General features: G+C 34.3%; 1 protein-coding gene across 4 annotated transcripts in view; it reads right to left on the reverse strand.

Annotated features, from left to right (window-relative positions):
* The window catches only part of Cdh18 (cadherin 18, type 2), a 403,648-nt gene that overhangs the window by 81,902 nt on the left and 294,236 nt on the right, over positions 1-27,510 (reverse strand). For all 4 annotated transcript variants that reach the window (XM_005386140.2, XM_005386139.2, XM_013515026.1 and 1 more), the window contains exons 5-6: positions 19,983-20,150; positions 7,417-7,604 (exon numbers count right to left, since the gene is read on the reverse strand). In XM_005386140.2, the coding sequence (XP_005386197.1) occupies positions 7,417-7,604; positions 19,983-20,150 (356 nt within the window). The remainder of the gene's footprint in view (positions 1-7,416; positions 7,605-19,982; positions 20,151-27,510) is intronic.

Below are 27,510 nucleotides of genomic sequence, written 5' to 3' on the forward strand. Positions count from 1 at the left end.
ATTCCTATTATATATATATATTTTTTAAAATTTAAGCATTGACCGTGTGTTTCAATCATACCTGTGATAGAACCCCATGGTCTGATCAACTTTTCTAAGCCTACTTTAAAACAGGGGGGTGTACATTATGGGGAGACATTTTACATCCAACTCAAAAAAAGTATGATTTCTATACATGTTCTTTTCCCCAGAACTTCTGTCATTGTGCATTTCTTTCTTTCATTTGAGAAGTCTCAATGGAGAAGTTTGTTGTTTCAGAGGTTCTAGAATTTTTTATTCAGATTTTTGTATTCTGAATTTTTTCACATTAATTCAGAGCTGTTTATTCATGACAAGATTTCATCTGTACAGTTTTGGCTTTGGGAACTTCACTGGGAAAAAGACTACTGTTAAGTTTACTAAGTATTGCATAGATTAACAAAAAAAGGTGTATCTTCAGAGTATAGACATTGGTTTATACCAAAACCTTCCTAATCATATTACTGAATTATTCATATTCTTAAAATCTTTTCTGTCACATACTGAAATTGATGAAATACAGTTTTTTTCCTATCTTTTTCTAGAAAAATCTTTGGATGCACATCACAATTGCTGCTTTGTAAATATCCAGTTTCATATTCTCCATAGGTAATTTACTTTTATTGTGGATTCATAGTGAATTTCTGGCTTTAAGATTTATTTGAAAGACTTGTTTTGTTTTCTTATGATTTTGGTTAGGATTCCATTATGATGGACATTAAAGTTTTATCGCTGTATTTATTCTGCCTCTTTAAATCTTAATTTCTTTATTTTAGATATCACTAGTTTTGTGTTGTGAAATTCTCCCTATAATTCTCTTTAAAAGTTCATATTTTCTTCTTGTAACAAGGACTATTCGTATAAATTTAATTAATGTCCTTAATCTGTATTCAACTTACTAGCAATATTAATATCACATGTCATTAAAATACAATGGAATAGTTTAATCTTTCACTGTATATTAGTGATATTATTTTACTAAAATTTGTACCTTTGCATTATTAAGCATGCTAATATAACTGGTACAGATAACTTATTCTGACTTGTAATCCTTCATTTTTTCAAAATATCAGTAACAGAATGACTTTATTTCATTTAAAATTTTATTTAAAAGTTTATTTCCTTAATTAAATTGGCAATATTCCTATATTTGGAGGTATACATTTATTCTACCTTCTGATCTACTCCTTGGTGTCAGTGAGAGTTGAAGCCAGGGTTCCTACTTGTCATTTTCCTTTAGTATCCACAAGTACTTCTTGGAGAGATGAAGAAGTTTTCAAGACAGTGTTCCATGTTTTTTCACCTTGAAAATGGTTTGTCTCTAATCCCCTGCTTTAAAAATAATGAAACTGAATATAAAATCTTGGCTCAATTTACTGAATATATAGTAGTTATTTTTCCAATATACACTGCAGGTGTTTTAAAATATTCTCTCATAGAAATATTTTTCTGATCTTGTCCCATTTTTTTAAAATTGATCCTCTTTTTTATGTGAGCTTATAACTGTTTTAGTAACCTATACCATTAACACTTGACATTATGTATTATAATATTTCATGTCTACCATTTTTCCCCCAAAGAGAAAGAATGTATCTTATTCATCTTCATAGTTTATGGATGTGCAAAATTCCTAGTACAGACAGGATGATTAATAGCTTTTCTTCAGTGTTAAATATACTTTCATTTAGAGTTGAGCAAATGCTATTAAAGTGAAGGATAAAAATTCAATATTATTCACCTACATGAATAGCCTAAACAGTGAACACTGATAACTTACTTAATCATTAAGAACTCTCCAGAAGGTCTATCTCTCCCAAATTCGTACATGAGTAGACTGAGGAACATCAAAATTCAGCAACTTTCCAAAGGCAAGAAGTGAAAGTGAAATGCTTGGGGTAAAATCTCTGTTGGTTAACAGGAGAGACTGTGCCCTTACACGCTAGATTATGCTGCAGGAAACCTGCTTAACAAAATAAATATTGTGGTATAATATTCCAGTTATATAAATGCTAATAAATAGATTTTAATGGCATATAAGGTCCTCATTAATAATAGCTGATGCTATGCATCATCTTTCCTAGTTTTCACTATTACATTAATAAGATCACTAGATGTACCCACCAGAACTCTGAGCACCTTTGTAATTTCCTTAATTCAGACTCAGAGGTAAGTAACTGAAATATGATTTGGACAAAATCTTTCATGTCCTTTGTTCCTGCTCAAACTGCTTATCCTGACATAGTTTTAACTTCCCCAGGCTAAAGGGCTTCTCTTACTTTTCTTTAGCTACTGCTCAATATCCTAATTTACACATCTCACTGTCAGTGAATTGACGCCGATTTTTATCTCAGGTTTTAGTTTCTTAATTTCACTCTGTTACTTTTAGTAATTACTTTTACATATCATTTCCCTTTCTCACTTACAGTACATGTGCCTCTTTAATATTAATCCATTTCGTATGACTGTAACCAGCTTTTGGCTTTTGCATCAATCATTTCCAAGCCAGCGCTACATATTTAGGACTTTTTAATTGTTTCTCATATATCACTTCTGCTATTCCTGAAATCATCCAGTATCTTCCTCCCATGGAACTAAATAAACATCATAATTACAGCGATACTGAAAAAAAAACTCTTCAGCAAGCTGTTCTATGAGTCAATCCTTCTTGGAGTTAAGGACAACTTACATTCTTTCTTCATAAGTTAAAAGTGACTTTTATGGTCTCTTCTGGATCTAAATTTCTGTGCTGTGCCATCATTCAAGATGTCTGTATTGGGGTGAGTTGCTATTGACAACCACTTATTAATTAGAAATTGGCTATTGACATTTTTCTACATAAACACGTTGTTTTAATCATGAAAACCATTGCCACATCCTAAAAGAGTGGCTGACATTACTTATTTTTTTCCTTAAAAACAAGTATTTTAAATGTTGACATTTGTTTAAACAAAAGGAAATGGGGTAAATTTATTTATTTATTTATTTATTTAATTGTAAAGAGAAAAAACCCACAAAATTTAAATGATATTTTTCTAGCTTGACATTGTTATTATGATACAGTTTGGGGGACTTGTCTGGAGTCTTATCATGATGCTGGAAATACTCAAGAGACCAGACCAAATGCATAAACTTTCTTCTTATAGATGTGCAGAGCAGTTTACACTCAAATAATATCATAATTTTGCTTTTGTTAGTTGAATATGAAAAGTAAATATGGAGGTCTTCATTGTGAGTACTCTATAACAATATTTATGAAGTTTATTTCTATATTATGGTTTGCATAAATGATGTATATTACATTATAAAATTACACGCTAAAATATGCCTACTTGTATGCATATATAATGTTTGTAAATAATTAAATGAAACTACACATATGAATGATTACCAATGGCCATGAGATCATTAGTTTCCAAACAGCGCACTCATTTTTACTGTAGGGATAGATGTGCTGAAAGCAATCAGCATTCAGCTCAGTGTCAGATGATGTATCTACCCAGCCTCCTGATCATGCCAACAGATGAAACAGTAAGACGAAAAGTGGTTCGTAGCAGTGCTGTGACAAACACCATTAGGACTATAGTGATTAATATCAATGAATCTAGGACTCTTCTTCCTGTAGTCTTTAGCAAAGCAGAGTAGCACTTCATATACTAGAACCTTATGAGTATAGAGACAGAAGCTGGAATGACTTTTCTTACTACCAAAATATCTGATGTTTAGATTTTCATAGCTTCTTAGAATTAGAACATTAATTCTACAGTATGTAAAACCAAAATTAGCTTGAGAAGATTTGTGAAGGAAAAGTATAGAGAAAGGCTGTAATTTAACATTTTTAAACTTGAACTCTGAAGGATAAAACACAGCTTTCTACCTGGCAGGAAAAAGAGAAGGAGGTCAACAAGAAACAACAGCGCATGTGCATGTAAAGAAGTGTGCACTCAACATTTCGTCCTATCCGCTTTCCAGGTGAAATGAATGCCGTGTCTCCAAGACATAGCTTGGTGAACCATTTTTACTGTATTTTATCTCTTTATAGTCACCTCAAGAAGTACTGACAAAGAGAAAACTGAAGCCTCAAAGACTTGAGCTATCCTAAATACCAAGGTGAAACTCTATGCTTCTTGGTACAATAAAGATCACATATTCTACATTCAGTGCTGATCTCAAGGACAGATTCAACATTTTTTTTGGCTTAAATTGATAATCATTGCATAAACAATTGAATTCAAGTCAGTAGAAGGAAAGTGACAAATGGTGTTTGTTAGCAATGATGAGAGCAAATAGGATTAAAGCCTTGAATTAAAAATAATAATAATGTTTAAAACAATTGTACAGAGTGTGAATTGGTCTTGGGACCATAGGCAGAGATTTTCTAAAAGACTGCTAAGAAGCACCTCACTAGCTACAGGGGGGCATGTCAAGAAGAAGGAGCACATCAACCTGCATTCACTCCTTACCTTTTTCTCTCTTTTCTACCCAGTCAGGCTCCATTAAACAATGAATGAAAGTTATCAAAGTGTTTTTACAGTGTATCACATCATGCATGAGTGAATTCAACTTGGCAGTTTTCTGATGAAGGAATGATATGGGCAGGAGTGTGCAAATTTCCTGCTAGCTGACTTATACAGCAGTGCTGATTTTGATCTTTAAAGACATTTGCTTTTTTGCCTTGCTGACTTAGGTGAGCTGCCTTAGACATTAAATAAGAAACAGGCTTTTAAGGACTATAAAATCCATTTCTTCCACCATGTTCTGTAATTATTGAAGGTTAAAATACACCCAGTTAAATAGTTTACTTCCAAAATTGCAATTACTTACAATGTAAAACATACAGGAATGAAATAACTTTGAAATTGATAATTAGAAGGATCTAAAGTTTATATGAATGCAAACAGTAATTACAATCAATTTTTTAAAACCTAGATTATATTAAAATAATTCAGGAAAAAATAATGAAAGATAATTTGAACTAATTGTGCATATTATTTTCAGTACATTATCACTATGGTTTACCAGACTGAAACAATTTTCTTCTTGAAAATACCAACTGTATACATGCAAAGAGAATGGAGTTAAATATATCTGTAAACAGACATCACTTTATGTTGTTTTACAGATGAAATCAATTTAAATGCAACAACAAAGGGAGGTAAGATCTCTCCGTTGTTCTCAATTCTTATATTTCAGATCATGAATGTAGACAAATGATCCACCATCATGTTCATGTTTTGCAAATATATAATATCTTAATTTTGTAAAGATGATAAGGTTCAATAGAGATAGGAGACTGTCAACATACACATCCTTCACGTGGTTTGTTGCAATATTATCTGCAGCTATTCATTTCCTCCCTTGTCATCCAGCTGTCTTAGCAAAGGGGACCTATTACCATGAGGTGTTGGTTCCTGTCCGCTGTGGTCAAGACTCCAATTAGGACCATCCCTACCCCCAGTGCATTCCTTAAGTCTTTTTTCCATTGAACGTGTATCCTTCTACAATGGAACAGTTTTAATCTCTTAAAATATTTATTTTTAATACTCCCACTTACTTGCTTCCTGAACTTTTCTCCCATATTATTAAAAAGCGCCTTAGAGAAGGGCATACGATTTTCCCTTTTCTCTCTCATTCTCTACTACTCATTCAAAGTAAATTTTAAATGGATATAAGTTATCATTACTATGAGAAGAATGAATTCTGTTTAATATAATAAAAAAAATGAAAAGTATGTGAAGCACAAAGACTAAGAGTTGGCTAGATTAATAGATGAATTGATTCACTTCAAGGTCCACAGAGGCACATTTCTCAACCTGTGCTCCCCACATATTGAAAATCACCTGGAAAACAAATATTTCAGCAGTTATCTCAACCCCAGTCTAGTGTTACAAAAAATGACTTCAAGGGCCATAGGTCTAAAAGCTACTGTGATCTCCAGCTGAAACCTGAATCATAGTTACACTGGAACATAATACACTAAGAATTTCATTTTAAGCCCTTTTTAAATAATCGTCTGTGTTTCACAATACATTTACAATGACATGGCTATTATGAACATCATGTACTCCACAAGCAAAAGGCAATGAGAATCTTATGAATAATAAGAATGAGAAGAAAGTCAATAGTTCCATGATCATCAAGCTAAATACTGTCTCTTCAGCATGTTAGCGAACACACTGAAGATCTTTACACTGTTTTGAAAATTCTCATGAACTTTCTCAAATTAGTACAATATAGAATAATGGCTACAAGAGCAATGTCATTCATTCAGGCTGTTACCTAAAAGCTCTAAAAATCTGTTGCATGATTATAAGTTTGTAGAAGACACAAAAGATGAGCTAGACATTAAGTTCTCTACGTATTTCAAGAAAACCAGAAGAAAAAATTGCTTAACATGAGAAGGCTCAGAAAAGGAAAGGAAATTAGTCAAGCACAAATTAGGATATTTGAAAATCAAAGAAAGGACAAGAAAACAAAATAGAGGGAAACAATTTGTATGTCAATAAAAGGATAAAATGTAAAATAAAGTCTAAAAATTTTGAATGGGGTCACAGAGAGACAAACCATGAGGAAACAGATATTACAAAAGTATATGAAAGGCGTTTGAAATATAAATCTCATTTAGGCATTTATTTACTTCAACTTCTCAAGTAGTTTTATGAAGATAACAGTTCTCTTTTGAATTCTAAAATTAATAAAATACAAAATAATATAATAAATAATACGTTTTAATACAACACAGTTGGTTTGTATCAATTTTATACAAAGCTCTCAGTGTGGTCTATGAACTAATGTCCTCCTTTTATCTCTGTCCATCATATGCTTTAAAAAAACCATGAATATGCTATTACTGTCCTTTAAAACATGTATAGATTTTTAAACCAGAACTACATACCTTTTAAAATATGATTTCCTATAAACTTTCATAATATTTGTGCTATCTAGAATGCTTTATAAATGATCAAAAAACTTATTTCAATGATTATTTGTAGTGTTCCATTTTAACTAATATCAATAGCGTTTTGTAGTTTGTCCTCTGTTGCTGCTACAGAATCACCAGGGATGTATCTTAATGATATTCAGTTCTTTGCATTTCATCTTTGACTGAGGCACTGGGAACATTTCAGGCAGATTTAAGCAGTGACCAAATACAAACAAACATGAGGAGAAACATATTCCCAGTGTATTCTACCTCAGGTCTCCCCACCTTAGCAAACCACACTTCCTGACAGAGGATATGAAGAGTGAGACATACATAATTAAAATGTATGTACATTTTAAAGAGAAAATATTTCATGAGTTTATAGATGTGATAACATGGGCTATTTCTATCTCTGAAGAATTTCCATTCCTGCTAAGTTTGGTGACTTGCTTGAATCATGAAAACAATGTTCTTTTTACCTTCTTTAAGGAAAGAATCCCTTCTCTGGTATCTTTGTCGGTGGAGATGGAGAATATCCCAACGCCATCCCCGTTGATGATGGAGTAAGTCATGTCAGCATTTGAGCCAGTGTCGGCATCATTTGCCTTGATTTTCCCGACAGCTGAACCAACTTGAGCTGATTCAGGAACATATAGTTGATAGTGCTCTGTAAAGTATTCCAAATTAAACCAATTCAATACTAGTAACGTTCATAACATAATAACCCTTTAAGAAAAAGATGGTATATATTCAGAGAGCATAATCAAGGGAATATCATACTCGGAAATGAATAAAATGGATTCTTTTCAGACTTAAAAATATTCGTTTAATATTTAGGTAATGAATTATTAGATTCATGTAAATTTAAAAACATTGAAATATGTTAAAGAAAGTATTTTTATACCCAAATGGAAATATTTTCTTAGTATTGCACATGTAAACAACAGAAATATAAAATGAAATTTCTAGTATTTTTACTGAATAAAAATTGAATTAGTCAAGCATCTCACTTCGTATAGCATGAGGCATTTAAATGCATACACAAATGTGCAAATTTGGAACTACACGAAAAAACAGTTAAAAATGAACACTTGCAAAAACAGGTTAACATTTTAGGAATTTTTAAAAATTTAGTGAGCTGTGAAAAAGATAAATAAGTAAAGCACATTTTGTGTTGATAATCTCAAAAATTAAACCACTACAAAGATAATGAATATTTGGTTATATACACTACTTATTTTCCACCAGCTTTTAGAAATGATTTAAAATGGCTTCACAAGAGTCACAAAGTTATTGAAATTAAAACAAAACCAGTGATTAGGTTGAAGTATGGGATGGTAGAAAGAACAGCTACATAAGTAGCTTCATGTAGTGTTTGTGGAGTACCCTTTATTTTTGGAATGTATTTCTTATAACAAACAACAGTAAAACTATTGATTCTATAATTATTATTGTCTGATATTCATAAATATGAAACATTTTGAAAGATTTTCCTGGTAATGAATGTTTATTGAAAATTTTATTTTAAGCACTTATGAAGTGCTTATTAAAAAGCATAATAATCATATTTTAACAACTGTCTTTTGGGAAGTTAGAAACATATTTATTAAAGCATCTTGTTATAGCCAATTCAAAAGAACATCATAAATAACAGAAACTTTGAATTAAAATGTAATTTGATGTAAGATTTCTAGCCAAGATTGAATTAATAGTAATTCAACATTGTGCAAGGATAAAATTAGACTCTAAATTAATGAGTGTACAGCTCGCATGAAAATAATTTTCCTCTGCTAACCTTTTGTTAGGTGCAGTGTGATAAAAAATAAAAGTACATTTGTTGAATGACTGGAGCATTTACTTTTCCCATATGGTGAGAATACTTGACTTGGGATTCAACTTCTTAACACACATTTATGTGCAGAAACCAATATTGCTTTTCATAAGCACAATGTTTTTCATGGGAACTGTAAGATTTATTACCCTCTGTCTGAAGTTTTATATCAGTTGCTTAGAAAATCACTCACCCTCTTCCAGTTGCTAACAACCAGGGTTCTCTGCCTTGGGCCCACATATTTAACTATTAGGTTACTCATCAAATTATGATCATATACATTGTACTCTGTAATTTCCTAAATTCACACGAGGTAATATTTACCTCCTTAATTCATGTTGGTGCACATTGCAAGAGTTCCTACTTCTTAGAACCTAAATAATATTTCATTCTATCCAGTAACAGCTGTTTCAAAGCCACTCATCCACCCACTGATTCAGGGTATTTGGGCTTTTGTGCTCTTTTGTACTTCCGTATAAACTTCATAATCATTGGTTTCTAGTCCTGTAAACGTACAATTAAGATTCTGGGGGCTGGGGATTTAGCTCAGCGGCAAAAGCGCCTGCCTGGCAAGCGCAAGGTCGTGAGTTCGGTTCCCGGTACCGGAGAAAAACCAAAACCAAAAAAAAAAAAAAAAATTAAGATTCTGACCTGGACTTCAGTGGATCTGGAGAATGGAAATGCAAGTATTGGTGATACTACCTGACAAAAATAAAATTATAACCAATCAGAGAAACACGTGTTATTTTTAGTTTGCTGATCTGCACCAACATAGAAAATCATGGGCGCAACACTCTTTTCTGTGAGACACGTGGTCCTTTGGTTTCGTTGAGCTCAGTCTGTCATACTGAAGAAATTTCTACTCTTCTTGATACAGTGAACTAACAGAAAGATTATGAGAATCAATCTTGTATAGAAATTCAGTTTTTAAATGACCCTTGATTGGTGAGAGCACAACTGACTCATCATTCCTATAAACTACTGCATTCCCTTGAAATGTGTGCACTCAAACTGGGAAAGAACTTTGATCTCTTTTATGGCAAAACTGTGGACTGTTTGAAGAGGCAGAGCCCATGGTTATGCTTCTAAAATTAGTGTTTAAAAAAACAAATCAAGAAAATAAAATTGATGTCAGAGAAAAGTTCTTCCGATTTTCACTGACCTGGAAAATATCAAGACAGACCAGCAAAGTTTTACATTACATAGGACACTTTTTTCTTTTAACAGAAAATATAGACACAGCAAAGCCAACTATTACAAATCTTCTAAAACATATTGATGTGGAGAGGCTAGTACTACTCAAAGTCGCTGGGTCCTATGATTATTAAGACCTATGTAAATCTGAATTTCACACAGGTACTTAGTTTTAATCCATGAAAGACACAAAATCCTTCTGCTTGGGTGCATCTACTTATGTGGTCGTAAAATCTATTTAAGGGAAAATAGGAGCAACAGAAAAACTTAGTATCATATTGGGAGACATTACCATGTATCTTTAAAAAACTGAAAGAAATAACAATTCTGTAATGAAATATAGAGTTAAAATGGTGGAATCAATAAACTTCATCTGATTTACTTTTGTAGAATTCAAGCAGTTGTATTATTTACCTTCTTTAAAAGCAACAACCCCTACTTAAATCAAGTACTTTCTGAAGAAACACTCACGTTCCAAATAAATGCCTGTAACCTAATATAATAGCCTGTAATATCTTTTTTCAAAAGACCTAGAGATCTCAACTCTCTTGAATTAAGGTATACACTTCACATTTTTGATAGGTCCAATTCCTGCTGAGTTGCTATGGCACCCAAGCCAGTATGGTGCTGCAGGCCATGTGGTATGGTGCTGAGTCACCATGGCATCCAGCTAATATGGCGCTGGCCACTAAAAGCCATGTGCTAAACCCCACCCTTCTTCCACTGAGTCGAATTACAACTTCCTACTTCCCTTTTTGTAATATCCTGTTCCCTTCTCCCATGCTCCCACCCAATCCTGGTCTGCCATGTCAGGCAGTGCGCCTCCTAAACCCCGCCTCTGGCGTTGGACCCGACGAGAGATCGGTGGAGGCCACGTTTTTCTCTTTCCTGTGGCCTTTCTGCATCCACAATAAAGGCATTTTATTCTGTTTTACTTCTCTCTGCGCTGGAAAAACCTATCACAAGGCTTTTTCTTAATTTTCAGTCAAAATATTGAGAAATTAGCCAAATCTAATACACAGTATATAAATTTGCTTTATTGAAAATGTAAGTAATAAATTTAAAGCAATGGTCCTTCCTCTAATATAATTTGCTGTCAACAAAATCATATCAGTACTTCCACTGGTGATATTTTCTTTATCAGTAATTTGCCTTACCAAACCACTTAAACAATTGCTATGCTTGGGATCCTTATGGGAATTTTTGCCACCTATTGAATTGTTAGGACTGGATGTGCCAGTATTTTACAGCACGCTTTCAACCAGAGGTCACAAGGTGGCTTAAATTCCTGCACTACTTAAAATTTACAGTAATTTTAAGTTCTTGACAAAGTTTTGTTAGACAATCAACTTTCTACTGTTTATTTTGTGACTTTGGGGATGTGGTTATTCTTCTTTTCCAACTCTATTATTTACCAGGATGTTTCTAAGAATACAGATCATTTCATTTAGAATACAGACACTGTACAAATTTTCTTCTGAGGTGTTTAATTTTACATGCATATGCTTCATTCAGAATAGTAAACATCAGTGACTTTTATGTACATAAGAACATATGCAACAAGTGTAACACAGAGAACACAGTAAAAGCTAAAAAGGAAATTGACAAGAAGTTTTAAAATCCACATAAATTTACTTCAGTGAAAGGGCTAATACTGAGGGCTCTACATGTTGAGACACTTTTCTCAGAAAGAAAACAGGACACTACTTTGTGAGTACAGATTTAAACCATAGTTTGGTTGAATTTCTCTCAGCATGTGTTTATTCCCTTTCTTAATTCTTTCCAGCCCAAATGTTGGTCTCTCCTCAAACTGACTAGTGGCTGTTTTCTTAGTTAGCATGCATTATCTTCTCTTCTCTCCTGCTATCTTTCTTGATAGTGACAAATAGCTTGCTTCTGTCAGGACCTTTACTTGCCTTGAATACTAGGAACCTAAGATTGTAGCTCCAAGTGTAGTGACATCATAAACCACCTTGCTGGCTCTAGCTCCCTCTCTCACTCTCACACACTTACTCAGTTCATCCACTTTTAGATAAAGGGATAATTAATTAAAATATAACCTCTAATAACTCAGTTCACTTTTAAATGCAAGGTAGATTCACAGTAGGAAAAAATGTTTTGGAAGAACATTTTTGCAGTGTTGCTGGTGAACTAGTAATATTAAAATTGGTTTCAGGAGTAGTGTAAGAAATTTGACTCTCTCAGATAGGGGAGAAGTGGAAGAAATCACAAGCACAACCATAAAAAGATACATGATATGAGAAACAATTAGGCCTCTATACCCACTTTATAACTGCTTATGGTTTTTATATAATTTGAATTGTTTTTAGATTTATGCATACATAGTGCTTTGTAAATAAAAATGTTCATGATATTTCATGTTTCATTTTCTTTTCCTGTATGAAACTTGTATTTCCTCACCATATGAATAGTGACTTCATGAGCTCTAATGCTTATAATTAAATAAAGCAATAGTTTACTACAAGCTCATTTGCCCATGGTGACACCATATTATTCTGAATATAGCATTATGTTTAGCGTAATCAAATGACAAAATAAACGATATTTTAAGAGAGACAGTATGTAAGGTTCTGGAAATGTGGTGCGCCATTTCAAAGCTCTAATCACATCACAAGTGTGGCAGGGTTTATACGTGTCCATCATTCTGCCCAAAAAGCTACTGACTGAAGAGAGACAGATCTCATTGCTTACAATGAGTTCACTTAGAATATGTCTTCAGTGTTTCTTTGTTGAGTAGAGCATGTTTTCACTGGAAAAATATTCTTCCACAGCTACATTGTAATTAGACAGAATAATAAAACTAGGTATAAATCTCTCTAGAGCATATATCCACATATTATATGTTAATATTTTCAAAATTATAATTTTCTGTTAACTGAAATTATCTTAGTGGGTTTATAAATTGAACAGTTATTTTAAAAAGAGAATGAGAAAGCAAGATGAAATTTTACAATAAACATCTATGAAGCCCGTATTTTAAAGATTTGACTTCTCAGTCAAGAGCTAAAATACTATACATTTTAAGCATAGTGGTGTTAGAATCTACTTAAGAATAGGTATATAAGTTAGTGTTATTAATTTTAATAAAGGTTATATTCAGTTAGTCTGACATTATCATTTGTTATTTCTTAACATACTCTGTTGCAAATTGGCACAGTAACTGAATACATGGAATAGAGTGTTATGTTTTGATACATGTACAAATTATTTAAAAATCATGAGGGCATTTAACATCCATGACTTTGAACACGTTGCATTTCAATGTGGCAATATTTTAAAACCTCTCCTCTATCTACCTTCAAATATTACACATAATATCAACAATAGTCATACTACTATAGAAAAATAATAAATTGGTCAAGGAATGTAAAGTAAAAGTTCAACTGGAGGATTTAGTTCTGATGCTTTACCCATTAAAACTAAATCTTTCATTTTTGATTGCCTCATCTTATGAAATAATAGTATACTTTTATATTTACATAGGTACACATATATTATGTTGACTAACCAATAAGATATAAAAGTACACTGAAATGTACAAATTATACAATCTTTTTTATATTTTAAGGTTAAGTCACCTATGATCTAGGATTCTTGTCAAATGTATTTTACAGAGCAAAGACAACATGAAGTAATTCACATAAACTGGTTTCCAACCACCTTCCAAAGACACAAATATGATCACATCAGGCTCTGTGACTGGACACCTAGATATAAATGGTAACATTCCTCCTTGGGCTCCCAAAAGGATGATAGGGATTTCTTAATGCAAAAAGCATAAAGTCTGTCTCTAAGAGTTGCCAAATTCCTAACAGATATACTGTTAATGACGTGTTCAAATCCCGTGTCCTCTGAGATTTTAAGCAAATGAACGGTAGTGAGCCTCTATAAAAATCAAAAAGGAAGAGAAACACTACCAACACATAAATGCATAAAGTAAACATTTCCATTCCAAAAGGGAGGAGCAGGGGAGAGAAATAATCACATAAAAGAAGGTAGAAAGCAATCAGAGCAGAGTTTATATCCTGAAACTCCAGGTAGCAAACACAGGGAAGTTTATAGTGAGATGTGAACTCCAAACAGCTTGGGAGGCCCCATTCCTAAGCCATTGCTAGTAGTTGTAGTAATCATGGCTTCTCTCTTGGGCTGGATCTGCTCACTCCTTGAAACTGTCTGCAAATGTTCCACATTCCTAGCTTCCTTAGTTTCCAGAGGTCTCTGTGGCACTTTTAGTTTTACACTTACAGCTTCATGTACTGTCTTCTCAGAAACACACTACCTTCGCTTCCCATCCCTTTTCTGAAATCTGGGTGGAAGCGTTCCTTACACTATAATTCTAGCATTTTGCAAAATCATAAAATAAGGACCATGTAGATGACACCAAGATCTTCCAGAACCTTGAGTAGCAGCCAGGACCTTTTGCTCCATGGCCACAGAGGTCTCTGAGTGCCTGGATCAGTGAGAACTATGAAGCAAATTCTAGGGAACCAATTTCCTAAGTGGTCCTGCTCCAGCATGGTGCCCTGACTGTCTTCTCAAGTGAAAGCTTTACACCTCAAACCCTGGAGGGTTCAAAGAGATGGGTCTTGCTAATTCCTGACTTGTCTCAAACCATGTTTTCCTCATCCTGATCCAAAGTACTTGGCTTCTTTTTAAAAGCATAACACAGTTTGGTCATAAAATGGCATAACTCTGGGTGTTGCACCCATATTTATTCTTAAAATATTTCTATTGATGAATTATTAATTTTAATTTTATAAATTTTATTATTTTTAAAAATGCATGCTGAACAAGAAAATAATGTCACAAAATAAAATATTATATTTTTTAATATTTATTGAGTGTTTATAAAAAGGCATCAAAATTTTCACTATCAACTAGATTTTGGTATACAGAATCTAAAAAAGAACAGAAATAAATTCCTTTATGAACTACAATGAATATACAAATAGAACTCTATAAAAATGATACTCTTAACTTTATCACACCTTAGGCAGACTGCACACATCACAACTGTATATTCCATTCACACGTATCACATTGACTGCACAGGTATTCTGCTTTACTAGCCTTTTTGTAGGACGTATTTGACATGTGGCTGGTCTTCCTGTTTTGTCAAGAAGTTCTTACAACATTATGCAAAGGGTAGTTAAGAGGAACACAAAATATCAATAAAGTATTAAATACCTAATATGTATAGCACATTTAGAATAAATGACATTTTCATATCAACTATGTGCTTGCTTAAGAAACCTAAGAGATAACATCAGAAATAAAAACCTGTGTGAGCTACAAGGTAAACACAAACTAAAGTCTACTAGAGAAATAATCTTTGTTTCAATTTTCACATCCAAGGCAGTCTTCACACATGGTCACTGCATGTTCCATGCATGCATCTTGTTTTTACTGACAGAACATGTGTTTAGCTTTTCTTTCCTATGTGGCAGGACACTTTCTTTTCCTCTTGCTTTTTCAGGACCTTCTTACTATTTTTTACAACGTACACTTAGCAAGAAAATAAAATATCAATAAAAAATATCAAATGTGTAATGAGCACTTAGAATAGGGATCAACATTTTCATGTTAGGTGTTTACTTGCTTATAAAACCTAAGATATAACATCAGAAATAAAAACCTCTGTGAACTACAATGAAAACCCCCAAAGAACTCTACGACAAAAATAATCTTTTCTTCAACTGTTGCACCTAAGAGACTCTTCACACTGGAAATGGAATATTTCATACACAGGCATCACTTACACTGATAGAGTGTGTTGTTTTAATTTCCTGTCCTTTCTTGTAGGGCTCTGTTGGCATCTTTTGGTTTTCTTGTTGTCATAGTAGCTCTTTGGGATGCTGCATCCTCCTGTTCACCTGTCACCTCACTGGTGGGGTCCATATTTTTTTTTTTGCATCGTTTCCTGGTCAGAATCATTTTGATTACCTCCACTGTAAATTATTTGTCTCATAAGAGATCTTAAAGGATTACAGTCCCAATCTTCTAAGAAAATTTCTCATGGAATTTTGCACTCTTTTGTAAACTATCAAACTATTTATGCCACACTTGTTTAAGCATGAGTAAAACAACCATGAGGCCAATACTTTGTGTTTCCAGTGACATCATAGTTGTTGTATAACTCAACAACATCTACCTTACCTTTGGTTTTGTTGTAGAAATTTTCTATCTCAGGCTTTCATTTTGATGAGTTTTCCCTATTAGTATGTCCAGTATGGTACACTGTTGACATCAGCAGTACCAATTTGTTTTTCTTTGCCAGACATGAGACCAATGTAAATCTTTCTGAAATCTAACATTGTACTATACAGTTCTCTGTTTTGAAATTACAAGATTTCATTTGGAATTTCTGCTTTATTCCTACATATAATTTCTGGGCTGGTCAACCTGCGCTCTGTAAGCAAGTGTGACATCAACTGGAAATTGGTAAGCCAGTTACTGAATGTTACATTCCAATTAGTTTGGAAGGTGGGAGCAATGAGTCTGTTCACAACATCATTCAGTTTATTACTATATAAATATGGACCTGCTGGCTGAGTTCCAGGATAAGTTTCTAAACTGAAGGTGTAATAAGTCTTCGTGTCTACAAAGAAGAAATTGTTCGGCACTATTTTGACCCATGACTCTTCCATAAGTCTTTGATATTCCTGTCACTACCACAAGAAATCCCTGCTAAGGACAGCAGACCTATGAATGCCTTCAGTTTAGTAAGTGAGGTGTCATAAGAAATACATATTTGAATATGGCCATTTGCTGGTATGTCAGCCTTTGTATATTTCTATATACAAATATACTATAGACTATTTGCTGGTATAGACTATTTTGCTGGTATGTCAGCCTTTGTATATTTCACAGCATCTTGTAGCATTTCATCTGTTACAATTTCCAACACTGAAAGCCAGTGCTGGCCTCCTGTCCAATATATTTCACCCCTGCAAAGACCCTCACTATATTTTCAGACCTAGTTCTAACATTGGGTTGTTCCACTTGGTTGTGTTACCATTTTGCAGCACTTTGCCTATTTAAATAATTATGTGAGTTGCTGCTGTTTTCTTCATCATCTTGATCAAGGAGTTCTGCATTCACTGTGTATGTATCAGCTGATTCTTGCTCTATTTCAGTATCATAAAAATTTTGACTCCCATGGTCAACTTCAAAGTCACATCATCATCATCATCACCATCATACACCCACATCACTGTGCTGTTATGAAAACATATATTTATCCCATAATAAGTTATCTTCAGCATCCATGGATGAGTAATATGATGATTCACATTTGACCTCCTCCAAAACTTGCAAATCTGGTTTTTCATGTGCCACGATACTGAACTGGGCTACTTCTACCACAAAAAGCAAAAGAAAACTTTTTCAAAAACAAGTCCTAGAGTGGTGTGGGTGTATTATGCCCCTTGTGATGCTTAGGTGAACATACACAAAGAACTGTTCTGTGGAGCATCATCTGGGTGTAAATGCTGGTTTGACACTTTTCCACATGTGCACACACCTTTCCTTTTATCATACCACGTAGGTAAACACAAAGATTGCTTTCTGTGCCCTTCCAGGAGAGACACAGACATGCACAGCCAGCTACTATTATGCTAAAGTAAACATTAGCATAATGTTTGAGTTTGTGGAGAAAAACGTTTGAGTTTGTGGGAACCAGGGTCATGCTCCAAGGGTTTTACTGCTAATCTTTTCACACAGCCAGCAGGACTCTGCTCCATCTTTGCAGTCACTTTACTTCTGGAAAATGTGAAACTTTTTACTCTTGTTTCTCTCAGTGAGTCTTGTTAAAAGCAGGAAACAATAATCGTTTTGTACCCTGAAGGATGGGTTGTTTTCAAATTTCCCCCACCAGATCAATTAGTCCACTACCCTTAATTTCAGTCTCATGCAAAGTTACAGGACATGAGCAAAACACAGACATTTTCTTTCTTTTTTTTTTTTGGTTTTTGATTTTTTGTTTTTTTTTCCAGTCCCAGGAATTGAACTCATGACCTTGCATTTGCCAGGCAGGCGCTGTGCTGCTGAGCTAAACCCCAGCCCCCAACACAGACATTTTCTTATACAGCATAACACACATGGTCTAGAACCCAGTAATGAGGTTCTTGCTAACAACTGACACTTCTGGAGATGTGTATTTGCTGCTTGTCTTTTTATCTTCATTTTTGTCTTCTAAACTTTTACCACAATCTCCCACCAAGCTTGGTTTACAGCATTCTATGGCTCCTCTAGCCATAGGCATCTTGAAGCCTTTTGAAATTCTTCCCCTATGCCAGTTGCAAAGGTCCCTAAACCACAGGGAAATGGCCCCACTCTTGGTAATAAAATTTTTCTTTTTCACTTTCCTCCCCATAGAACAAAATACCTGACAACTGAAAATTAAAGGACAGATATATTTTGATTCATGTTTCAATCCATAGCCAGCTGGCTCCAAGCCAAGACAGTATCGCAAGGCGGGATGATGAAGGAAAAATTGTTTACCTCATGGCAGTCAGGAAGGAGAGGATCAAGGGAGGAGGTGGAAAGGGAGATGTACTCTTCTGGGTCACACCTCCAGTGACCCTCCCCCTCTAACCAGGAACGACCTTCTAAGAACAAGTAAAATACAATAACCCCATAACCTAATGATCTTTTAAAAGCTCCTCCCTTAAACTCATGAGACTTTGGGAAGATATCTAGACATAAATCACAACGTAGTAATATTTTAAAGCAATTTTTACTTAACTGTGAACTTGGATTGCATATGTTTAATAATGGGTTTTTAAATGATGATAATTTGATAGAGTATTTGAATTCAACTAACTCATTCACTTAACAACCATTTATCAAATACTTTTCAGAGGATGAACACTTATTTTATAACAACTGCACAAGTGTCTTTCTTAATTAAAGGCTTTCATGCTAGTAAAGGAAGCATGAAATTAAGAAAATAAGTATAAGAAGAACATGCATATAAAATTGTACATAAAGAGAAACAGAAAAATGTGTCTCAGCTATTTCTTCAACAGAGATTTCAAAGAATCTTACAGAAAGGATATTAAATAAAGAGGTGTGAGTGCAGAAAAATTCCAATTGAGATAAAGATATGCAAGGCATTATTATATTTTTGGAATACACAGTATTCCACAATAGCTAGGTCTTAATTATGCTGAGAATTGCATTATGAGATAATTATGGGAAAGGCATTTCATACTGAGTTGTGGAAGCCTTTATCAACATATTACACCACCCATGTGACTACACTTTTAAACATAATTTGTGAAATGGACAACCTTGACAACTCCCCTGAAGATTTTTAAGGTAGTTGAAGATTATTCTATAAAAGGCCTTCTACCACCTCTGCAATGTTAGAAACACTCCAATGTATTAGAATTCTATCCTTCATATTGTGTGGATTTCATAAAACCTTTCTGCCTTGAAATTTGAAGAATAAATAGTGTCTCTGCTTTCCTAAATTCCTTTCTGGGTTATGAGCTTTGTTTATAAATTCATATTCTACTCTGAGGTCCCTCTCATTAAATTAGTTATGATCCACTTTTAGATGATACTTGCATGTGCACAGTTGTGTAGGTGTCACTGTGAATGCACACATTCATAGTACCATTCATCTATCACACAAAAGATTCTTTAAAATATTTTCACAGAATGTGCATATTATATAATACTACACCAGTAAAATCTCTACTAATGAATTAAGAACAGGTTATTTTCACAAATACATTTTCTTACTCGGTACCATTATATGCTTTTTTGTTTTTAACTGTGATACACACTGAAGTGAGTACTTTTAACATGGTGTCAGTTATTTTTCAGGTTCAAGATTCTTTATTCCTGATAAAAAAAAAAAAAAGACGAACCAAGGGAAACAAAAGCAAAATATTTCAAGTTAAGAAAACATAACATTATACATTCAACTACTTCATCTATTTTACGTAAATGCATAGTGATGAATTCAAGTCACAGCAAACAGATACCTACTCTGAGGAAACCGTGGTGGGTTGTCATTGACGTCGGTCAAGGTGATGTTGACTGTTGTGGATCCTGAAAGCCCTCCAACTTGTCCAGCCATGTCTTTGGCTTGAATGACCACTGAGTAGTGTTCTCTGGCTTCTCTGTCCATGTTGTGTAAAGCTGTTCTAATAACTCCTGTAATATATATTTAAAAAATCATTACAAATTTTTCATTTAACATAAAGCTACTTAGATTTTTGTTTTGTTTTAAGAAGTGTATTTTTAAAAGCATACTTTTGAGTGAAGGCCATATTTCTGAGAAAAATAGTACATTAGCAAGGTATGAAAATTTAACCATGGAGTTTATTCTGGAACCACATGTCCCAAGCTGTTCTTTGGTGGCATATTATTTACATACCTGCCTGTCTACATCACAGTGTTAAGTGGCCCTTGGAAGCCAGGCCTCTGTTCTTCTTGCTGGTGCACTGAACACATCACCACTCACTAGAGTGGCCCCTGAACCAGCACTCATTCTCCCCAGAGGTGTCAGTTAGCATGGCCGTACTGACTTGAGCAAAGGTTGGTTTTCCTTCTCACAGAACTATTTGCTTCGGTCCCTCATAGGGCTGTCAAAATTTGATGATGGCAAAATTAAAGGGCTGTGCACACTTGAGGAGACTTTGAACAGGAAGAATTTTAAAACGAATAATGCATTATTTTGCACAGTAGGACAAAAAAGGATTTTTTGTCAGAAAAAGTAACAAAAACTAAATCCATGTATATAAGTGAAATAAAATGACAAGACTGATGCAAGAAATCACAAGTAAAGGTCATATTATATATCTTGTAATTGAGATGGGAACATTTAAGGCACTTTTCACAATGGATACTTCTACAGAGTGAGCAGCTGAAAATATTATATATCTATTTTTCATTATGAATACATACACAACCTGTCTCATAAATCAGATATATTTGTAATTAGACTTTTAAGTGGAATTACCAAAAACATTTTCCATGGGCCTAAGTTTATCCAGAGGCTATTAATTTTCGTAACATTCTTACAATTTGTTATGAAGATAATAAAATGTAAATATGTGTATCTGTGTGCATATATCTTTAATATAAATATGTTAATTCCTTCCAATTTTGGTCCTTTAATGCCTTCCATTTTAATTCTATTAAATATAATTTGGATCATGTTACCTTTAAGAAAGACACCAATAAGTTCAATCACATGCATGTTTAATTTCTTCTTGTGTCTTACAAGAAATTGTCAGTTATAGCTATAATATAGTTTACCAAAGCCTATCTCCAAGTTTAGCTAACTAGAAAATTTACTAAATAGTTTTACAAACTATATCTTGACATATGAAATAGAATGGATCTGTATATTCAAAGCAAATATAAAAATAACTTTAAATGTGGATAGGATTAATCAATAACTTATTTCCAATGGAGGATAAGCAAATGTCCTCTTCTTTAAAAAGGAATCTGTGGGGCTGGGGATTTAGCTCAGCGGCTAAAAGCGCCTGCCTGGCAAGCGCAAGGTCGTGAGTTTGGCTCCCGGTACCAGAGAAAAACCAAAAAAAAGTAAAAAAATAAATAAATAAATAAAAAGGAAACTGTAATGATTAAATGTATAAGGGCTGTAGTGGAGACCCTTGGGTGCCAGAAAAATGTCTCATTTTTCAAAAATTGTTAAAATATAACTGAAGGAGTTTGGGGAAATTTTCCCAAAGCTGAGTAGGAAAGAAATTATTCTTATCAACATAAATTATAATAATATGATAATAAATGTTTCATCTAATTCGTGCATATGAAAAAGCCTCAAGCTCCTTATTAAAAGGAACAATGTTTCATCATATATGATAACTGCACAAGTAAGAATGCAGCTGAGGCAGGAATGAACTAAAAAAAAGATTTATGAAAATATTTCGTAGCAGTGATGTATGCATTGCAGTATTGGAAAAGAATGAAGATGCCTTTACTAAGACTAATGTATTACAAATATGACTTTCTTCAGTTGGAGAGGACTATGAGAATCTTGTCAGGGATACTCATTTAGAACAAAAAATGCTTAGAATTAAAACTGTTTTACAAATATAAAAATCTAAAGATAAAACTAACAATCATGAAGTTAAAGATACATATATATTTGCATATAATTTGCATTTAATAGTGTTATGGTTTGTGTTTGAATGTACCCCCAAAGCCTCATGCAGTCATAGGGTGGGCATGTAGAGTTTATGACTGATTCATGGTCCAATGTTGGGACTATGGGTTGAGTACTACACCTGCTCTGAATTTGCATATAGTGTAAGGGAGGGAAAGAGGCTGCTTGCTGCCCTCCCCTCACACCTTTACACTTGCTTCTTTTGTTATCTTCTGCCACCATGAACAGTTGCCCTGTGTCATGTGCTACTCAGAAACCCCCATAACATGTGAGCTAAATAAACCTTACCAATTTTGGATGGAAGGCATTTTGTCCTAGAGAGAGAAAAGTAACCAAGACAAATAGGATCACTGATGGAAACTCAGTGAAATCCCTGTCTTACAATACTGATTTCACTAATTTCTTTGGGGTGCCATTATTTTAGTTTTTTACAAGATGGCTACTTCCTGAACAAAATGGAAGTAAATTTCTGATCCTTATTGGCTCAGAAATGAAAGGAAAGTATCATATCCAGAACTGGAACACACTTCTCAGAAACAATTATCTCAAGATTCATTTAAACTCACAAGTTCTTTTCAAGATGACCCAAGTGCATTTGCTTTGCTATGACCTCTGGTAGGGACACAGGAAAAGCTTAGAAGTACTACATATGACTGCTCATAGAGACAGGACCTCAATAGAGGCCAATATCCTTCCAATCTAGAGGCAGGATGCATGGAAGCCTGGAAATTTAGAGTGAGGCGAGGGCACAGTATTTTTTTTTCTTTTAAATAGACTTTATATTTGAGCAATGTAGAACCATCCACAGCAAGACAGAAAGAATGTACAGGAAATTTTCATACACTCCTTTCCCTTTGGCACTCTGTGTCCTACACAGTTATTCTGGAGAATGGTATATGTTCCTCTTTTTCTAAAAGTTTGAGGTGCAGCATTAGATTAATTAATGGTTATTTATTTGTTATTAGGTTATTTATTTATTCTCGTTCTGTTTTCCTTATGTGTGAGTTCACTGCTATAGATTTCCTTCTGAGGACTGCTTTCACTGCATCCCACAGAGTCTGGTAAGTTGTATTTACATTTTCATTTCTTTGTAGGTATTTTTTTAATTTCATCTTTAATTTCTTCTATGACCCATTGGTTGTTCAGGAGGTTGCTGTTTAATTTCCAAGTGTTTATGGAGTTTTTGGAGTTCCTTTTGTCATTAATTTCCAATTTCATTGCACTGTGGTCAGATAATATGCATGGGATAATTTCAGTGCTTTTGCACTGAGGTAGGTATGCTCTATGGGCTAGAATGTGATCTATTTTAGAGAAAGTCCCATGTGCAGCTGTGAAAAATGAGTATTCTGATGTTGTGGGATGGAACACTGCATACATCTACTAAGTCCATTTGTTCACAGATTTGGTTCAGATCTATTATTTTTTTGCTGATTTTTTTTTCCAGTTGACTTATCTCTATGTGTCAAAGGGGTGTTGAGGTCCCCTATTACAACAGTGTTATTAATTATATGGGTTTTCATGTCTGTTAAGATTTGTCTTATATACTTTGATGCTCCAGTGTTTGGTGGATACATGTTTATGATTGTTATCTCATCCTGTTGTAGTTTTCCCCTAACAAGTATGTACGGACCTTCTTTATCTCTTTCAATTGTTCTCAGTTTGAAGTTTACATTGTCTGCACACATAATAGCCACACCTGCTTTTTTCTGGGTTGCTGTTTCATGGGGGATTGTTTTCCATCCTTTGACTTTCAGTCTGTGGATTTCCTTTTGAATAAAATATGTTTCCTGTATACAGTATATCACTGGACTTTGTTTCTTAATCCACTCTGCCAGTCTGTTTCTTTTGACAGGCGAATTGAGGCCATTTACATTTATGGTTATAATCTATATGTGTTGACTTATCATTGTCATGTTATTTACTTGCTGTTGGTTTCCTACTTTTTCTACCTGTTTACTTGCTTACTTTGCTTGAGGGTTAACTTCTATTCCTGAAATTGCAGTCATTTTTTTCTCTGCCTAGAATATCTTTTAGTACTCTTTGCAATGATAGTTTGGCACTCATGAAGTTCTTCAGTTGTTCTTTGTCATGGAAAAATTTTATTTCTCCATTGAATTTGAAGGACAGTTTGGCAGGGTACATCAGTCTTGGATGGAAGTTGTTTTGTCTCAGGACCTGTAGTACTTTGCTCCAAGCTCTTCTCGATTGGATGCTTTGTGTTGAGAAATCTACCATGGTATTCTGATTGGCTTTCCTTTATAGGTAATCTGTTTCTTTTCTCTAGTAGCTTTTAATACTCTGTTCTTTTGCTGGATATCTGGGATCTTGATTATTATATGTCTGGGTGTGGTTTAATTTTGGTTGTGGCTAGTTGGGGTTCCATATGCCTCATTTACCTGTACTTCAGAACCTTTTTCCATGCTTGCGAAGTTTTCTGCTATTATTTCTGCAAATATTCTTTTTAAGTCAGTTGTGTTGCCTCCTGCTATTTCATTGACTTCTATTAGTCTTACCTTATTTCTCTTTGCCTTGTCTTGCAGCTGTTGGTTTGATTTTTCATGGAGCCTGTTGATTTTGAGAGATCCTTCATTTCACAACCATTTGCTGCCATACTGTCTTCAATATCTGAGATTCTATCTTCAGCCTCATTCAAGCAGTTTTGGCAACTTTCAATGGAAGTTTTGATTTCCTGGATATATCTTTGAATCTGTTTCATGCATTCTAGTTTTGACCTGTACTGTTCATTTAATGTTTCCATCAACTTCCTATGTTCATCTATTTTTTTGTATATGTCTTCTTTAGATGTGCTGAGCAGATCTTTCATTATTGATGTCATTACTTTTTTTTACCTGGGCAATTATTTCTGATCTGATTTCTTCTATTGGCTGTTGGAGTTGTTTCTTTACTTCAGGTGTGATCATTTGAGAGATTTCAGGTATGTGACTTCTAAGTTCTCCTATATCAGTGTCTCCTGGACTTGTTCTGGGTGGAGTTGAGATCTGAGATTGCATTTTGCTCCTATGTCTTGTCCTTTTGGATGTCATATGGAAAGTGCTGAGCCAAACTCTACCCAGGCAGCTCACTGAATGTCTCTATGGACCTTAGTTTACCTGGATATCAGACTTATCCCAAGCTGGTAGATGTCAGTGGATCACTGGGCCTGGGAACCCCTGGCAGTTGGTGGGTATATGGCTCAGGCCACAACTGTGATGGTGGGAGAGTGCTGGCCTTCAGTACCAGGTTCCCCAGACCATCAGTGGAAAATGTGTGGGTCTCAGCCATGAACCCAATGGTGGCCAGTCAGGGGTTGCTACTCTGGGCTCCTCAGGTGGCTGATTGAGGGAGCGCAGGCTTCACCTTTCAACTGAGAGGCCCACAAGGACAGGGCTGTTCCTGTGTTGCTTCCCTGTCCCAAAGGATCAGGGTTGGGCATCCGTGCAGGCCTCATCCACCAACAGAGAGATCTGCAGCAATGGGGCAACCCCCATGTTGCTTCCCTGTTCCAAAAAAAAGTGTTCATTTGTTTTAAAATAAAGAAGGCTATTTCCAATACATGCTTTGCTCAAAGTCTCTGTCCAACTCTGAATGTTTGTCAGATATGCTTCACTGGCAATGTTCACTTCAAATATTTTAATGGGAATTTTGGTTCCTATTGTCCTGCATCAGTGAGTTTGTCACCAGGATGTGAGTCACCAGGATGTGAGCACCTATCATTTTGTTTGTTTCTTTTTGCATTCCTGATAAATGATTACAGATACCTCACTGCCTGTAAATTACCTTCTGACTGCTGCTTCCAATCACCTGGATAGGTTTGGCTTTGTAGCTGGGAAGCACTCTGTAGTAAATACAAGTTCATAACATTGAAAATTCCTCTGTGCCTGTAAACATCATTTATGGAGCATCATTCATTGGTCCTTATGTTCCTGGATTAATGATATACACTCAGCAGTAGATTCTCCAACATATTTTATTGCATTTTACCCACCAAATAAGAAGCTAATATGAAGATATTGTACAGATTTGTTTTATTCATTAAGACCATAGAGGACTGCAAAATAAAATACCTAATAAGCTAGAAAAGATGTATACATACACTCAAATGTCTTCAGAAACCTCGATGATAAACACATTTCTAAGGGGTAAGTTTCTTTTCATGCCTAAACTACCTTCTAGTCTTTTGCCCAAATGCTTCTTTTTCTTTTGCTATATTACTGCCTGTAATGGTACAGGAAGTATATTAGATGACCATTGTTTCTCTGAAAGAACACACGGGTCAATTAACAGTAAATCATTAGAATTAAAAAATTTAACAAACTTATGGAATTCAAAATCAACATAGAAATGAATGTCTTTCACTCAAGACATTGTGCTTGCCAGGTAAGTGCTGTGCCACTGAGCTATCTTCTCGGCCTTTTGCTATATATTAATAACAAGTTATATGAAGTAAATTTATGAAAGGAACCCCATTTAAAATATCTACAACATTATATGTACAACTCTTCTAATGTACATGTTAAAATAGGTATAACTATATTGAATATATCTTTTAAATAAATTATATTGAGAAAGAAAGAATAACCACACAAAAAGGAATGACATTACACACACATAACTCCCAGGGATAAATTTAATCAGAGTTGTATGATTTGTACAATGAAATCTAAAAAAATTGATAGAATACAATGTAGTGTCCCCACAAATGTAAAGAAATCTGATATTCTTGAATTGAATAGAAAGACATTATTCATATGTCCTGCTACTCAAAACAAACCCACAAGAATGAATGAAGTATGTATCAATATAACAAGATAGTCTTTACAGAAATTGAAGAAATCCTACACCTTGTATGTAACTACAAACAAGCAGATGCACACACACACACACACACACACACACACACACACACACACACACTCAAAGTAATCAAAGTTATCTTGAGGAAAACAAAAAGTAGGATGTACTCAAAATATGTCTTTAAAGTATATTATGAAGCTATATAAATAGAACAACATGGTACTGGCATGAAAACATATGCACAGAGCAATGAAAGAGAAAGGATCCTGAAATAAACTTACATATCTAAAGCCAATTGATGTTCGTCAGATTTTCCAGGAAAATATACATTGGAGAAAGGACAGTCTTCTAAATGAATGATGCTGAGATTAAAGGATATCTACACAGAGAAGGATAATATTACACTCATACATCCTACCAGTAACAGAAAAACAAATTGAGAAGTTAAGGTTTGGGGAGTATTCCAACTCTAGATCTTTTTCCTACCATTTATAATGTTGGATCTGATTCATGATACAGAGAGAAAAAAAATAAAAGAGTAATATGCCAAAACACAACAAATTAAAAGCTTGAATAAAATATTAG

This window comes from Chinchilla lanigera, unplaced genomic scaffold (assembly GCF_000276665.1).
Source record: "Chinchilla lanigera isolate Chin_1 unplaced genomic scaffold, ChiLan1.0 scaffold00025, whole genome shotgun sequence".
NCBI classification, from domain to species: Eukaryota; Metazoa; Chordata; class Mammalia; order Rodentia; family Chinchillidae; genus Chinchilla; species Chinchilla lanigera.